This window comes from Oxyura jamaicensis, chromosome 19, assembly GCF_011077185.1.
Source record: "Oxyura jamaicensis isolate SHBP4307 breed ruddy duck chromosome 19, BPBGC_Ojam_1.0, whole genome shotgun sequence".
Classification (NCBI taxonomy): Eukaryota; Metazoa; Chordata; class Aves; order Anseriformes; family Anatidae; genus Oxyura; species Oxyura jamaicensis.
The window spans coordinates 7064311-7082506 of NC_048911.1; the positions used below are offsets into that span (position 1 = coordinate 7064311).

General features: G+C 40.0%; 1 protein-coding gene across 1 annotated transcript; it reads left to right on the plus strand.

The window, feature by feature from the left end:
* Positions 1–336: 336 nt before the first annotated feature.
* NSRP1 (nuclear speckle splicing regulatory protein 1) lies at positions 337–15610 on the plus strand. Its single transcript, XM_035343386.1, has 7 exons — positions 337–410; positions 1200–1287; positions 8295–8351; positions 10007–10138; positions 11036–11243; positions 11873–11981; positions 13934–15610. The coding sequence occupies exons 1-7, from the start codon at positions 391–393 to the stop codon at positions 14967–14969; spliced, it is 1650 nt and encodes a 549-aa protein (XP_035199277.1). The 5' UTR covers positions 337–390; the 3' UTR covers positions 14970–15610.
* Positions 15611–18196: the final 2586 nt, after the last annotated feature.

Consider the following 18196-nt stretch of genomic DNA (forward strand, 5'->3'; position numbering starts at 1 on the left):
ATCTTTGCAATAACGTTTCTTGCGGCAGAACCGCTTCTTTAATAAAATTTGATAAAATTTGGGGAAATTAAACTCCTCTTTCTTCACACGGCCACAGGCGACAGGGGACAAGCCCGGAGCCCCCCCCCCCCAGCCCGCCCGTGAGGGCGCCTCAGGGCGGCGCGGGCCGGCCGCCTCCCCCCTCCGCACTTTCGCCACTCGCCAAAAAGGCCTTAAAAAAAACTTCGCCAGCCGCCCCCGTCCCCTCCCGGCCCGCTCCCCGCTTCTCCGCAGGAGCGGGGCCGGGTCTCGGCACGGCGGTGAGGCGCCGGGGTGAGCCGGGGGCTCTGAGCCGCGAGGAATCTGCGGCAACCGAACGGCGGCGGCGACTGTGACGGAACGCGGCCCAAGATGGCGGCGGCCGGCAAGCAGTGAGTGCGGGCGGGCCGCGGGGGGCTCAGGGGTCCGTGGGGCCCTCACAGCCCCGGGGGGCTCCCTCGTCCCGGCCGCGGGGCAGCTCCCGCAGCCCTACCGTGCTGGCTTGAGCCGAAGCACGGGCGGCAGGGCGCTCCGTGAGGCGATGTTTGTGGCACCGCGCTCTGTGGAGAGCCCTTTGCCCTGTGAGGGGCTCAGGGGAAGGCTGAGGGGGGAGGCAGGCCCGGGTTAGCGGGCGCACACCTTGCCACAACTGTAGAAAGTGTTTCTGAGAGAAAGCGGGCCGTGTCCGCACCAGGGCATGTCCCGTGCTGTTAAATGGTGTCTGGGCGATGTGAGCGGGCTGAAGGCCTCGTCCCCTGCTGCTGCCTCTGGGGGCCCGAGCTGCGGGTTGGTGGCACACGGGGTGGGTTCACGGCACCTGCAAACAGAGCTACAGAGCGGTGGGAGAGGGGTTAAGGCTGCAGATAGGCAACGGGAATTGCTTACTGCTCTGAGGAGGGGAAAAACAAAACATCTCTTAGAGAACTCAGGGCAAGAGGGGTTTGTGGCCTGCTGTAGGAAGGTAATTTTAGTCAGAAACATGGGAAAAGACAACAGTAGCCATGGGAGAAGTTGGCAAGTTGTGGCGATGCTGAGCTCACTGCTGGAAACGCTGCTCAGATCTATACTCAAAACATTACGCTGCTGCTGACCTTTGTTTCTAAAATTGTGAGGCTAAGCTTCTGGTTTAGAACCTATGTGTTTTGCTGCAAATAAAGGTAACTTTTCATGTTTTCCCCTAGATATGGGCTCATTATGCCCAAGAAAATGCAGCAGAAGAATCTCGTTTCCACCAAACTCTCGGTGTTCGCAGATGACTCTGATGAAGAGGTCAGTTCAACAATTTTCTTCTGAAATACGCCCCATTTTCTGCAAACAGTTTGTTTACTGCCATAGTGCCTTCATCAGCTTATAGCAGCAGTATTAAGATGTTTATTATCACTTTGAATTTGGGTGTGAAATGTGATCTGTTTTCTTTAGTGCAACTTAAAGGCAACTGATTACTTCTTTGTTAAATAATTTCTGCCAGCTCTTCCAAAAGTTCATCAAATTTGTATTTGCAAGAGTTAACAGCATCTAGCTCATAGATTTGTTGGTTACCTAGGTGACTGTGTCTGCAAACAGAACAGCCCGTGGTAGTCAATGGTTGTTACTCAAATATTAACTGTAAAGTACTGTTGAGTGTATATTATCCTTTAGATTATTCCACACAGTGTCAATATAATTGATTTATTGTTGGTACTCACTTTAAACAAAAGCAGAGCTGTACAAACCAAAAGTTTTAAAGAAAAAATAAGGTAAGTGATGAGAACTGTATTTCTCAAAGCACGCACAACCCCTGCAATATATCAAACCATGTACAGCTTTTCAGTGACCACAGAGTTTATTGATATTCCGTGATGTATGACTATATTGCATGATGTTGACAGTGTTCTTTTATATCGTCGTCTTTATTTTTTTTAAGTAGTACCATAAGAATATTAGCTTTCTACCTGATCCAGTAGATGGTGCTGCCCACTGTAAGAATTACACTCCTGGATGTCCTGCTATGCGCATGGGGCCATCCAAGAACTGGCTCGGTGTGTATCCTGGTTGGAACACTTAGAGATGCTCAACTTCTTAACAAGAGATTTTGAAGAATGTAGAGCCAGTAGTTTCATAGCTTACAGGAAAAGGATAGAATTGTGTAGAGGAAGTCCCTACACGATAAGGTTAACGTTTCTTTCTCTGTTTCTGGAGATGAAGTTACAATTTGCTGGGTATTATCAAGCAGCAATTATCTGTGGTGATTTAATCACAATGTATCGTGTACTCAGAATACTTGAATATTAATCTTTTTTCCCCCAAACCCAGAAAATGCTTTCTATTGTGTAGTTGAAAAAACAATGCTAATAAAGCATCAAATAACCTTTGTTGGTCTCTGACTCCTAGTATCAAAACATTTTTAATGAACTAGCAGTTGCTCAATTTGTCATAGAAACATGACAAAAAATAACAATTCATGACCTTTGTGAGAGGCTGAATCCAGAATGTCACTGCTGAAGATGTCTGAGTTCCCTTTACACCGTGCATGAGGGGACTGAGGGGTTTCTTAGTGATATCCACTCAACCCCAGACATGAAACTGCAGCTTATAGGAAGCACAGAGGGCAGGAACATGTCTGAAATCCCATCCCTTTCCTCACTTAGCTGTTCTCAGCTCCATGGGGAGGTGTGTCCCTTCGACTGAGCTCTAGAGAGGCTTCCCTTTAAACACAGCTGATGGATGTGACAGGGATCCACTGTCCCCAGCGGCAGGAGCCCTTTCTGTGGCAGTATGGGATTTGGTATCCTTCCCTTCATCAAGGGACCGACCCCACATTTTCCAGATCCCAAGAATAATTAATCTGTTGTCATTAAACATTAAATGCTAGGACTGGGAACCCTCAGTGGGTGAGGGGTGACTTGCGTTTTTCCTATTTCTGCCTTTTCTCTTGTTAATATCTCAACATGAAAGTAAAATAATGCCAATAATAATACTAGTAATAATAACAACGTGTGTTGGTGTCAACTAACTTGTAGCTTAACAGATGAAGTATCGTTCCTTTCAGAAGAGCTGACGTTCGCTACCAGGCTGCTCTAAAGACTGTTTAAAGTTGTCGTGCACATCAGCATGGCACACCCAGCAAAAAGTAATAATCTCATAACTGCCTTTATCAAAAAGGATCATTTTTAAAAAAGCAAAATTACTTTATTAGTTCAATAATAATTCCAGAGCTTTTCAAGATAAGGAGCAGCGTTTGGGAGGGGTTTCATTTCCTGTCTGCTGCCTTATCAGTCAGAACTACATCTCAAATGTCTGGAGATTATGTATTTTTAACTGAACTCTAATAAAGTTTGTGCTGGGAAATCTGCACACCTGACTTGGTCTGTGATTATATATTAGATACCAAACTTTCAGTCCCTTTTTTTTTAAATGCTACTGTGCATATTTCATTAAGATTTTGCCTGTACCCTTGCTGAAGGAATTCAAAACGTGATCATTTTTACTGTGGCTAAGTACATTAATGGTTGTTAGTCGCTGATGAAGATGTTCTTTGGGTTAGTTCTTAACAAGCTGAACATCTTGGATAGAAATTTTCTTAAAATAAATTTTCCCAGTGTTGAGTGGCACGAAGTAAGCCAGGTGATTACAGTTATTTCTAGTCAATGTAGTTTAGAATTACTTACTTTCGTAACGAGGAATTGTTGCTGTTTCTAAAAACAGTGGGAAGGTTGTTATCCCTAGGAAAGCCTGTTGTAGAGAATAGATGTTACAGCTGCAAACTATGAGATGTCAGGAATAAGCTTCCCTTCTGGTGTACCGTTACTTTTTATGCATCCATTTTCTCCCAAAATATCATCCCTTTATTCATGCATTGTGATTTCAGAGGTGGCTTGTCAGTGTTCCCAGTGACTGTTCTGTGTTGTTTTGTATTTGGCATTTAGTGGAAAGTATCTGTGTAAATCGAGGCTCATTTTGCAGCATGCAAATTTCTGTTTCTTGTATCAGAATTACCCAGCATACATTCTCATGTCTTACCAAGCAACCTTTCAAAGCTGATTTGTTTCTTCAGGATGTGAAGTGCAGATAAAAAATAACCTGTGCATAGACCACAGTAAGTGCTAAATTCATGAGGGATATCATGGAGTCAGCGTGGATAGTTCTGCCACTGTCTCAGCTTGGTGAGGTCGTTTTTTTGTTTGTTTTTGTTTTTTAAGTGACCATCCAAAAGATAAAAGGATTATTTTAAGCAAGCACAAGGAAATTTTTTTGCTTGAAAACGAGCAGAAAACTGTATATGTTGACTCAAATCTTTAATTTTTGCTTATAGTTCCTTTCAAGAAAGACATAAAAAGAGTGGAGAAATAGGGTAATGATAATGTGTGGAGTTTATGCAACAGTTTGCATGCAAAATAAGACTAAAGAGACTGAGGGGCTCTTAGATCACTGACAGAAAGGAAGTGGAGAGGAATAACTCCCCAGGAAGCATGTAAAATCAACAATTTTACATTTTTCAGAGAAAATTCAGATTCAGAGAAAGTGAAGTGATTTTGCTGTTTCTCATAACGTGAGCAGGAGGGGCTCTTAAGGAATGACCAAGTAGCTGGTTTCATCTAATCACAAGGAAGTTGTTTTTCTCCACACAATGTCTAATTAAGTTGTGGAACTCACTGCCACAGGATATTGTGGCATGGCCAGAGCTATAAATGGGTTCAGGAATGGATTCGTCAAACTAGGGGATGCTGCTGGTGTCAAACAATGGTCCAGGTGCATCCTCCAGTTCAGGAAGTCCCCAGACTTCTAGTTGCTGGAAGCTGGGAGGGTATGCCAAGGAAAGCTAGTTCTGCACAGGAGCTGTTTTACACATTCTTTCTCTTCACCTCGTACCAGTCACCATGGCTTGTACAGTGTATGACCTGAGGTGAATCTGTTGTGAGTTGTTTTTTTCATAGAGGCCTGAGTCTCTTGTGCAGTTAAGTGATATTGTGTCCCTGTGCAGGATCTGGTTAGATCATACAGGTCTCCATGAGGGCAAGACCTAATGATGGTGCCTCTGACGAGACCAACACTCTCTAACCACAGGACCCAGAGCCCATGAATGCCCTGGTGAGGGGAAAGACAAGAAGGTCCCAACCCTCCTCCATTCCCTTTGGTTGGCCTGGGACCCGAGGGCTGCCTCACCAAGGTGAGATGGGAGGAAGCAGAAAATACAGAGAAAAAGAGAAGATGAGACCTGAGATGTGGGAAGACTGGGATGTTGTGGTGGGAAGGCAGAGAAAACGTGTGGAATCCCGCTTTTTAGGTGTTTGATTCTTGAACTTTGAATGGTGCTTTTGTAGGAAGCTGTAAATGGTGTGCAGTGCTCTGTTAGAACTTGAACACATCTGAGACGCGCTAAAAACATTGGTCAATGTCTAACAGTAAAATTTCTTTGCATGGGTTCTATGTGATTTCAAAGGATAGGGTTAAACCATCTTTTCCTTCTAGAAAATATTAAACTACAAGCTTTGTGCTTCTGAAGAATAGCTTGACTTCGGGGAAGGAGAAAGTATGAGGCAGATTGCTGAGCTTCTGGGGCCTTTAATAAATGGGCAGTTGATAAGTAAAAACAATACAAAAGAACAGGAAGTTCTCATCTGTCAGAGCTCATAGCACAGCAGGAAATTGTCAACCATAAACCATTAGGGAAGGTGTTTGTTTTCTATAAACTTGCCGCCGTTCTAGGCAAACATATCGCAGGTGGACTTCTTTACAATTACATGTACAATAATGAGGATTAGATATTACTTTTGTGTTTGTGTCATCTTTGTAGATCAACACATTCATTTCATGTAGGCAGACAAGGAAAACGTTCTGAGCAGCGTCTGAAATATTTCAGTGGAATAAAGCTCACTTTGTAAGTAGGGCCACAGGGTCTGTTCTGGCTCTTAGCACTCTTTTTTCCTCTTGCTGAGCTTGGAATTGCTTGGTACTGCTCTGACATAGCACCTTTCTAGATAGGTTTTTAGACGTGGCTACACAGAAGCTCTCAAGTCTTGTTATTATTTGTGCCTTGTCTAGCAGAAAAAAGCCATGTAGAGGTGATCCCTCTGTGTACCTGTTAGACCTCCACTAACAATCCTAACTATGCTGCGTAGGTGGCAGAGGTCCCCAAAACACTCTCTTCCTGTGTTTTTTGTGAAATTTGGCATCTGAGTAAAGGACAGAGAGCTGAGAATTTGTGATTCTAATTTTCCTCTGCCTGCAGAAGGCATAATTGAGGGACTGCTCAGCATGGGGGTAGCTGTGGATCACACAGAGTGTTTGTTGCCCACTTGACGAATCAAGCAGGTAGGGTGTTTGAGGGGGTGATAATGGGAATAAAGAGACAGAGGGCACAAAGTCACATAAAATGAAAGTCCATTAATTCTCCTGCTTATGGCACAACTTGTTCTGTTTCTGAAATTAACCAGTGACAAAGATTGGAACTGTTTACAGTCTGACATGTAGAAAATTGTGGAAAAGCACTTGGGTGTCTTCCCTTGTTGACCCATCTGTTGAAACTTCAATAGCATGAGAAAAGGAGGACATGACACATTACTACTTGTAGGCATCAGGTGAAATTCAGAGCCCTCTTGCTTGGGAATCTGTTTGAGTTTGCATTGTGCTAGTTTTGTTTGGTTTCAGAAGACCCAAGTTGCTGTTTCAGGCTCCCTGCTAGCTGGTTTTCAGCTTAATGTTATTAAGAGCTGATTACACAATCTCTTCTCTTTGTAGAAAGAGATAGAGAGCATGTACCCCGAGGTGGTGGGGCACTGGAACAGGCTGCCCGGAGAAGCTGGGGATGCCCCAGGTTGGATGGGGCTTTGGGCAGCCTGCTCTAGTGGGAGGTTGCAGGGGCTTGGGACTGGGTGGGCTTTGAGGTCCCTTCCACCCCAAACTGTTCTGTGATTCTGTGAATCTAAGTACTAGTCAAAGTCACAAAACTTGGGAAGCTGCCAAAATGCAAGAGGATTTTTTCCTTCCTATTTCTGCTTTTTAAGATGAAGCGATATCTAATTACATAAACAAGGATAGGAGTCCTGACATTTATAGTGCATCTGTTTAATAAACAGTATTATCTCTTGGTTCAGAAAAGAAGGATATGCAGCCTAGTTCAACGCTAATTAAAAGGCAAAACTAAATAAAACTCCGTTGTGTTTTTTTTTTGTTTGTTCATTTGTGTTACTTGTTTTTAGGAAGTATGCTGCTTAGGGAACGTTTTCAGTAGTGGATATGCTTTTTTCTTGGGGAAGATTAGTACTGCTGCTTTCTAGCTTGCTTACTTGAAATGTTAACCATTAATGCCTGAAGTACACGCTGTTCAAATCAGCAACATTCTTGTTTTTAAAAATACAGAACTAATGATACGATCAAACTTGAAACATTGCCAAATCCTTTTGGATATTTCATTCTCTCTATGAATGCAGTTCTCCCATGGGGTTGTCACTAAGAATGTCTGCTCGGCACTGTCCCTTCTGTTAAATTCACACATGAGAAACAATATGTATATTCTGAGCAGCACCTATTTCACAGAGTATTAGAAATATAATTAAAAAATCATTAAGAATATTTATCCTTCTGTATTCTTAAGTACACAGTTTGCAAGAACATTCAGATGGTTTTGATACATGAATTGGTAGGAGGATGTGATTCCAGTTTCTGTTGATTTGGGGTGGTCTGTGTTTTCCTTCTTTTTTTTTTTCCTAGCAACAATTGAAAGAAGTTTAGTGTTTGTAAGAGTGCACAGGTGTATTACAGGCATTATCTCTTAGGAATCAGCTTTGGTTTTCTCCTTAGATACCCTTTGCTAGGTGTTTTCACTGCTGATGTGCTAGCTTTGTGTACCAACAGACTGACCCTTGCTGCAGTGGAGGGATGTGGCTTTTTTTTTGGCAGTGGTTGGAAAAAGGCATTGAGACAAAACAATTTCCACAGAGCTCATGTCTCTGAGTGTTTCTTGAGCAGAGACCACTTGGTTTGTGAAATAGCAGGAAATTATTTGTAGCTTTTGAGGTACACTGTGTGTAAAATTGTGTTCTTAAACTCATCACCATTTTTATAAAAGGCATACATATGTTGAGGTAAGGCAGTATTTTGCTCACAGAAAAGGCTGATTCGTTGTATGCTTATGAATTAACTTCTAGTTTTTCTTGCTTATGGAAAAATGCTGATGAAGTGAGAGTCTGCCTTATGTAAGGAGACTGTTTAGACAACTGTTCATTAGAATGGCAGAAAAATAATATGAGCTGTGTCAATGTAATTAATTTTATTTCTGCAATGTTTTTTTCTTACAGCCATCTGTCGGTGAAAGTCTTCAGAAAGAAGCACTGAAAAAACAAGTGATGAAACAGGTAAGATGCAGCGGAGACTCTTCATGCCCATGGCAAATTTGGAAATGACTGCATTTAGTATCCACAGTGAAATGGTAGTTTTACCTCTATTTGGTTGGTCGTCTTCAGGCAAGCAGCCAGTTCAGCACAGCTGCAGTTACACACATTTTCTTTGCTGGCAAAGGTGCCAGAAATTCCAGCTAAGAATAAGAAATTCTTGCTCCTGTCCTTTTACTCTTGCATCTTTGGTTGTGCTGGAATAGCGGCTTATGAACCTGGGCTGCTACCGAGACCTGTGAAATAAGCAGCCTGACAGTGCAGACCTAAAAGCAGGGCTGTGGACAGAGGAGTAAATGGGACACAGGGAAGACAAAAAAACCTCGACGGAGTGAGTGAAGCTGAGGAGCTTTCTAATCTGGCTTTGCCAGTGACATCAGTGTATGGATGTGCATTTTTATCTGGCTTCTGCTGTACTGATAAAATGTGTTCCCTTCCTAAACTTCCTCCATAAATTGTTTGCCAGCGTGTTGGGTTTTTTTCAGTTCTTTATGTGGTAATGTATCCCAAAATGCCTTGCCGTATATCCTGCTGATTCTGCACATCCTGCATGCAGTGTGCTTCCCAATTTTTCTGAAGGATACTTGAAAAGACAAAGGAAGTGAGAAAGTCCTTTACTAGTTTTTGGCCTCCTGTCTTGACTGAATGAAAATATAACTCAAATTATATGGTTTGTGTTTAAGTGTGATCAAAATCACGGAATCAAATAGAATGTGATTCTATTTTTTACTGCAGTTACAGAATTAAATTTACTATTCCTAATTCTAGGCTTCCACACAGATGTCTTTCAAAGATAAGACTCGTTGTAATCAAGATAGTTTTTTTGTTACTCTGGTCAACAGATTAAGGATGTTATAAAATGCGTGGTTTTTTTTTTTTTCATCTTTACCAGTGGGCAAATGCTCATGGTTATTTTCCAGAAGCATAATAATCGGAATCTAAAGTGTTCTAAATATGGAAAGATAAAATTGTAACCAATTACATTTCCCATTTCATTAAACAATTGCAGAAACATAATTGTGTATTTTCAGAGTTAGTTACCCTTTAAAAAATTCCTTGTGGTTCTATAATTTTGTGCATTGCTCTTCGCAGCATAATTTTTTTTTAAACATGAAATTCTCAGAGCCTTTCCTCTAGCAAAGATTTTCTTTCGCTTTTGTGGGCAAGATTGTTCTTTTTTTAGGTTCTCTTGCTATAACCAGAGTAGCTGTAGAACCGCCTAATGGAAGGTCTGTGACTGAGGTTTAACACAGAGCTGGTCATAACTTAAAACAGTAAACAAATTAAGTTTAATCAACAAAAAGCAAGGCTTGTATTGTGGCACATAACGCGTTGATGTTTTTAGTTTCTCAAACTGTTTTTTTTGTAGAATGTAATGTTACAAAGTATTGTTGTGTTGGTTTTTTTAAATATTTAAATATATGCCAACAATGGACCCTTGACTGTGATTGGGGAGTAAGTTATACAGAAGAAACATGAGTTTTACTTTTAAAAAAAGCTCCAGACCTATTGATGACATAGTTAGAAGGAAAAAGATATTTATGCATCATTCATTTAACATATTCGTGCTTCATTCCTTTATCTTTTCTTTCCCACACTTCTGTTTTGTTTTGTTTTAGACTAAATTGGAAATTCAGAAGGCCTTGTCAGAAGATGCTACAGTGTATGAGTATGACAGTATTTACGATGAAATGCAGCAGAAGAAGAAAGAAACTAACGCCAGAATGTTATCAGGAAACGATGAGAAAAAGGTCGATACTTGAAAATGTATGCTGTCTGTCTTATCTCTGTGCTTGGAGTAACTACAATCACTTAACTTCTAAGCTTTGCCAAATGCATTCTCTAATTTTGTTACCTAAGGTAGTGATTTGCACCAATTTTGGTAGAACTACTAGTTCATCAGATGCTTCGGAGTACTCAGGAGAGCAGCAGACTGCGAGTTTCCCACCCAACTTAGGATGTCGAGCATATCTTTCTCTATTTGTTAAGAGACTGTTATGGTGGGGTAATAGGGTTAGAGGCAGTGGGCCCTGCAGCAGTGTGACTTCTGGTAATAAAGGACAATGAACATAACTTGTCCCTTCTCACTCGCTGGTGTGCTCACAGGAGACCTGTCAGAAGAATAAAGTAATTACCTTTTGTTGGTGAAATGTGAGCCAGTTTTCACAGCCCAGTGCCTGATTTCAAAGCATTGCAGAATTATCCTGACAAGTGATATTTTTGTTTTTACTTATTCTATTTCGCTTGAAAGCGCTTGTCAGGTTATGTGGATATAAAAGAAAGCTTTCTACTCCCTTACAACAATAGAAAGGCAAGACTTTACAAGACAGAAGACAAGAAGACAGAAGGCTGAGAAATCAAAAAAAAAAAGATTTAGTTTCACTCGGAGAAAAAGTCTTCCTAGTCAAAGTTGGGCTGAATGTTTTCATTGAATACAGCAACCTGTGTTGTTATGGGGAGGCATGCCACAATAGTGACCTAAAAGGAGAAGTTAGTGTAAAATTGCTGTTGGCGTGTGAATGTGTTGTACTAGCTTCTGTCATTTTTTTTATTACAAACTTCTGTCAACATCTTCATCAGTCCCAATTTGTTTTCTTAGCCACCTTAGTTATCCCTCATCATTAAACTTTTTTTTCCCCCTATTTTAGCCCAGATACATCCACAATATCCTCAAAGCAGCTGAGATTAGAAAGAAGGAACAAGAAAAAAGAATGGAAAGAAAAATTCAGAAAGAGCGTGAAATGGAAGGAGGAGAGTTTGCTCACAAAGAGGCTTTTGTGACTTCGGCCTATAAGAAGAAGCTGCAAGAGAGGGCTGAGGAGGAGGAAAGAGAAAGAAGACAGGCAGCTCTGGAGGGTGAGATTAACACTGAACCAGCATAATTCCTCTTGGAAAGAAGTATGGCCTTGTACATGATTTACAGCATTGTCATCTGGTCTTTCTGTAAGGCTTGATAATAGTTCAAATATCAAAAAGGAGCAGATAACAGACACTGAATCAGATCCCGCTTTCCATCTGTTATTTTCCCTTGTGCAGGTTACTGAAGGAACAGAGGAAGCTCCTCCTTCTGTGTGTCAGTACTATTTGGGCTTTAATTTTTAAGTGTCAATTACTGAAGGAAGACTTGTAAGCCTGGAGTACAATTATGCTTGCGCTCGCTAACCAGATCTTCTGTAGTGTCACAGAAATAGGCATAAAAATTGGAACTATAAATAGATGTTAGAATAACAAACAAGGTATATTGGACAGACATGTAATCTGCATTTTCAACATCTTGAGTAAGGTAATTCTGGTCTAGTGGACCTCTATCTGTTCCAGCCTTCTTAAAGCATGGCCTGCTATGAGGTGGGATTGGCTTGCTCAGAGCTTTTTGGCTTGAAAACCTCCAGGGCAGAGATTGCACTCTTGGTGTCTTTACCAATTGTGAATTGTGTCTGATGAGTATTTATGACACACTAAATCCAACCTTGCTTTTTTTCCCTTAGCATACTTGGATGTGACCAAACAGAAGGATCTCAGTGGATTTTACAGACATCTTTTAAACCAGAGGGTAGGGGAAGAAGAGATGCCGAAATGCAGCTTCCGTGAAGCCAGGTATGATGCAATTCCAGAAAGCTTTCACATATAAAACAGCTTCTGGTTGATTGTGGTTCCAGACTTAATGGAATACCACAAGAAATAGGGAATAGTCTATCACACAGCTAGGGGTAACCTGATTATTTTATACATACTGCTAGTTAACAAAATAATTTGGAAAATGTCCAGCGCTCATCAATGGTATAGACTATAAGACAGCAACAAGGAGGACAGGGATATGGTTAAAAAGTGTCAGGGGACAGTCATACTTGTAACGGTACATTGTATTATTATCACCTGTATTTACTTTTGGCTTACATAATATTTTGCAATCTCCATTAAGTTACATATTTTGAATCACGAGGGAGGCAAAAGGTAGAATAAAATAATGGGCATAAAGAGGTAAGTCATAGGAAATGTTGATACGAATTTCTTGAAAAAAAAAGTGGAACTCTAACATTGTACTTACTGTGCTAGGTTATGTGTTTGGTATAAAGATATGCCACCTATTGGAATTACTAGGAAAATGTAGTGTAAAAGAAATAGGAAGTAAGAAATAGCAACTGGCAGAAAAGCAGAACAGCTTCCTGAATTTAAGCAAAAAATGTGAAATTTGAGGCCACAGTTTTGTCATTTGAGACTTAAAGTATTAGTATACCTACATGTCTGGAAAAACATCCTGTCCCTGGCTTCCACCAGCGAGAAAGACCTGCATGATTTCAGTGGCTTACAAAGATTGCTACTGAGGTGGTTAAAGGAATTTTGCTTTTATGGTTTCTTCTTTTTTTTATCGATGAAATCTTTGTTCTCTTGTCTTGAATCTGTGTAAAGCAGTAGCAATACTGTTCATAGTGTAAGTAAACAGCCTTACTAAACAGTAAGTAAATAGTCTTCTATTTGCTTTAATAGGTCTTTCAAAGCCTCTTCAGTAAAATGCGGTTTTCTACTCTGTAGAGATCATCTGAAATGGTGGTTTCTTAATCTTGCATATTAAGGAAGTGTTTCTTTTGCGAGCTGTATATAAAATTAATTTGTGGGAAAGCAAATAGTACTTTAGATGGTGCTTCCAGAAAGCCTTTCCTGTGAGCTCCAGCTTACATTTTAATCTTTCTTAGGGTGGTTCTGTAGGATACAGAGAGAACACAGCTTGACTTTCAGATCTCAGAATTTGCATCACATTCATTTTAGTTATTCGGGTTAATAAAGTAAATTATTGGATTTTCCAACTTAATTTTTTAGTCATTGTTCAAAGACTTTAAAGCATCCATCAAACATTCAATCTAAATGGGTGGTGTGCTCATAAGAATTTACCACAGCCTGTAACTGCAGCCGTATGATTAGGAAGAGGAGACACATGGCTTGTGTGTGATTAAACATGCATTTCCATCAGTCAGAAAAGAATGACAAAGCATAACTTTTTCAGCACAGTTCCCAAATTGTCCTTCATGGATCGTCTTTTTTGTTTAAGAATCTATGAGCTGTTAAAAAGTGTTATTTAGTCACAAGAACTTCAGAAATACTGGAATAAAGATCTACTACTTCTAATGGAAGCTATGCTCTTACTTCTATGAACGAAAACATACAACGTGCTTCTTCTTTGGACAATTATTTGACATGAATAGAAGAATAAACACATAGGAAAAAACATGTAGCTTGCCAGAAAGCTTACACAAGAACACAGATCTCTGTTCTGTTCTTTAGAAGGAGACTGCAGATACTGAACCATACTCATTCTTTTAGATAAATTCATCAGCTTTCATTCACCAGTGAACCATATGCAGAATTTTAATAGAAATCATTTATGCTGGATTCCTGGAACCTGAGCTACAGATAGATTTGCTTTCTAAGACTTCTCAGCAGTATCTTTTGTTTCCAGTCTTGCTTAAGCCCTGACCAGAAGTCACTCTGTAGAAAAGTCTGAGATTTCAGGCCGTGTAATGTTTTTTCTCTTTTTTAACATAAAAATGTAGGATAAAGGAAGAAAAAACTAACACTAGTTATGATGAACCCGACCAAAGGAACAAAGGCCCGCAAGAAAGGCAAAGACTCAAGCCCCCCGCTAAGGAAGAGGATAATCCAGATGCTGATACCGACATAGGAAGTGATAGTAACGATGATGATAAGAGAAACAAGAATAGCAAAGCAAATCTGAAAAAGAAGAAAAGGAGAGACAGCTTTGTGAGCAGTGAAGAGGAGGCTAAACATCACAAGCACCAGAGACATTCCAGGTCACCAAGTTCATCCAGTGTGGAGGAAGAGCTGCGCACAAAAGCCCAGACAAATCATCTGACAAAGAGGGGAGAGAGCAGATCAGACAGAAGGGGAAATGATGAGCAATACAGGGAAAAAGATTATGAGAGAAGTAGGACCCATGAAAAGGATCACAATAGGGAAAAGGAAGAGCGACATAGACATGGGGATCATGCTACTAAAGATAATTACAGAAGGAGAGAAGAACAAGATGATAAACAAAGGGGAAGGGAAAGAAAAGAGAGGGAGGGACATGGAAGAGAATGGAGGAAGGCAAAGGAGAGAGAGGAGAAGTGTTCAGAAAAGGAACGAGAAAAAGAAAGGATAAGAAGTGGTAAAGATAGGTCCAGTGATAGAGAGAAAGAAAGAGGAGAGAAGTGCAGAGAAAAGGAAGATCATGTAAAGGAGAGGAGAGAGAAATATGGTAGTGATGAAAAACACAGAGACAGGAGGGAAAACAGTCCCACATCTTTAGAAAAAGATGGAGAGGATTTGGAAATAGAGAGGAAGGGAAAAGAGAGAGAGGTGGATGAGAAGAGAAGCTCCAGCTCTAGAAATTTGTCTGAGCAGAAACGTAAAGCTGGAGAAGAAGGGGAGAAAGAGGAGAAAGAACAAACACACAAAGCGTCTGAGGGCATGAGCAAATTTGCCAAACGGAGCAATGAAGAGACAGTCATGTCAGCAAGGGACCGCTATTTGGCAAGGCAAATGGCACGTGTCAGTGCCAAAACTTACATTGAGAAAGAAGAAGATTAATGCTGCTGCGGTGGACAAAAACACTTGGTCTCTAAACCAAGAGGAAAATCCACTTCTGCATGGACAGCGTAAGAGTGTACCTTAGCTATTTATTCTTGGCTTTCATTTAAAAAATTCTATGCTCTATAATAGAAGAACATCTTTTGAAATGGATTAATGGATCAATTGATACACACCCTTAGACAGCTTATACAGTCAAAGTATTAAATTTGTCTGAATCAATCCACCCTTGCCTGCAGTATCCTATCCCTGTTGTGTTTTAGTTTTCATTTGAAGGTTCTGGGAAGTTCTAGGAATGTTAAACAGCCTAAATTGAGAATGCCTCCCCCAGGCTGCCCCTACTCCACTCAGCAGCTCAAGAAGAATGAGCTCTTTAAGTTCTTAATGTTTTAAGGCTCTTGGGCCTTACCAAGAGTTATCAGTGCCCAGAGATGTTCTCAAAATGAGAAACATACCTGTAAAAAAGGAAGAAATGCCAGCAAAACAGCCCGACCAACAATCCAGGAGATGTCTGTATGTAGTATGATGTTTGGGAAGCTAAATGCATATTGACGCACGGATTTTGTATATATGTGTGGACTTTGGTTTTAGGGAGCTGATGTACAGAAATACTTAAATAAAATGTAAGATACTCACTACAGGTAATGTGTGGGCCTTTTTGAACGCTTGAGTTATTTTACTGGAAATAGCTTCCTTTTATGTATGTGAAATAAGGTAAATGCATCCTTTTTCATGTATTGCAGTCATATTTGCTTGTTCTGCTGGAGGTAGTTCTTTAGATTTGTCAGTCTGTCTGTTCAGGGGTTCATAAGCAAGAAATAAAGTTCTCTCCAAGCTATAACTTGGTAAGTAGGGTGTCTGGCAATGGTTGTAGATTTTAGAATATGTTTTCAACAGTTTTCACAGTGGTTTCTTTCACTTATTTTTCCAGTAAATCTATCACTTTTGTCTCATAATAACGTGAACTAAAAATAAAAGTTTTTATAAATGCCACAAAGATGATTTTGAACACTTAGATAATCAAAGTCATTTTAAAGCTCTCCGAGTTTCAGAACAAAACCTATGACAATCAAATGTTTATATGGGAAATAATAACCCTTGTTCCTGGCCAAGATTTTAAAATGTTGGACTGATATCTTTATTTTTTCTTTCCAGCTTCCTTTGAATTATTTTATTTTCGAAGAAAACCTTTTGATTTTCTAATTCTTTTACTTCTAAAAACTTCTGTGGTGCTTTCTCAAATACGACTTCCATAGCCCAGGTCTTGTGAGCTGATCATTTGCTGCTAAGACTGGGGAATCTTGAAATGTGTCATTTTAAGAAACTCATCAGGAAGGGCACACCGTATGATTCACTTAACTGCAGTAGTTTGTAGTAGGAAGAACAGCTGAGTCATTTGTGTTTTTGTGCCCTAGTTTTAGTAAATGCTGCCAAAACCTTTGGGCTCCTTTTAGACATGTTATAAAATAACGTATCTCAGAATAGAACCAATTGGAGTTTTGTTTGATCTGTATTTTCCCTTTTCCTTATGATACCCCTGTTTTCTTCCATGGGGAAATACGTTAGACTTATAAATAGGAAACATACAAGTAGAAATATTTGGGTTTGACTGATCCTCTTTACAATTTTTTATTTAACTTTTCCCAGGTGAAGCTCAAAAAAAAAAAAGGCTTTGGCATTTTCTCTTTTTGTCCTTTATTTTTGCTACCATTTTGTTTTTACCTTGTCTTCTTACTTAAATCAATTGAGTAGCTAAGCATTTATTCCAGGCGTGGATCAGTTTGGTTTTGATGTTCTGTCTAAACAGATGTCAACACATTGCTTTTTCTGTTGGAATAGAATGAAAGCAGAGTATTTAGCAGTGGAAAAGGTTCAGACAGCAAACGAAATACTCTGCTTTTTGTCAAAGAGGCCTTATTGGTGTAGTAAACTGGACTGCTTTTTCTTGGAATTGTTTTATCTTTGCTTTAAAAAACTGGGATCTGTTGTAGGCCAGCTTGAAACTCCCCATAAGAGAGAGGCACAGGAGTCATCTACAGATGGATTATGAATATTAAATTTATTACAATAACAGTTTACAATACAAGGCACATACTGATGACTTACAGTCAGCTTGCAACACTTGTAACTAAACAGCCACATAAATTAATACAGATGCATCCACGTACAAGGTGGAGGGAATGCCTAGTTCTGTACAGCTGAAACTCCAGCTTAATTCTCTGCTTGAAAGGCAAACGCCTTCCTAATTTACCAGTTTCAGTAATTCCTTTTTCACCATCGAGTGTAAAGGGTGGGATATACTGGTGTGGTAGGTAAGCAGAAGGAGAGTTGAAGAATTCATTTGCCTCAAACAGTTTGAATTGCAGTGCAGCCCATTTGGTATGAAAATAGCTGTGTTTTGGACAAAAAGAGTGTTTTATGTATGGCTACTTGTTGGGCTACCTGATAAATATCAGTGACTGCAAATGGTTTCCGGTGGATATGTAAAAGGAAGACAAATCAGTGCTAAATGTAAATGAAATCAATTTCTCATTTTTTCAACCACTCAGCTAAACAGATATACTAAGAAATGAATTTATCATAAGAAGATTTAGAAAACCTCAAACCACTATGCCATCTAAAACAAAATGAAGGGGAACTGAAGTACCTTGCAAAATCAGCTTTTTTTAGAATGAAAACATAGATGTTTTTTTATCTTTACATTATTCAGGAAAAGAAAAGCCTTTTCAATCTACTTCTTGAGGGCTTCCTTACCCCCTGTTGGATTATCCTGGTGAAAAGAGAATAAAAATCTAACATCCCTAGTGATCTTCTGGACTGCCTACTTCTGAAAATATTTTTTCCTGGGACTTTACACATCTGCTTTGCTTTTATATCTATCTTCAAATATTTTTAAAAGCTTTCATCTCTCATGGTACAGCTGTAGTCACAGTGCATTATTCTGATTTTTTCAGCTGAGAAATTCAAGCTGAGAGAACTCGCCCAGTTTTACATGTTGACTGTAACAGGAATCTATATTAAGATTGGAGCTTTTTGGCTGAGTTTTAATCCACTAGAAAAAAAACTGGCATTTCTTGGGCAGTTGCTCAGCATTCTGTGCTAAATCTACCCAGAGTCAATGGCTGCTGTATGTTAGCGTCTCAATACAAACTAAAGATGCATCTTTTGCCATTTCAAATGCTGGTACAAAGGAACAACATGTCAGTAGTATTGGACACTAAATAGCA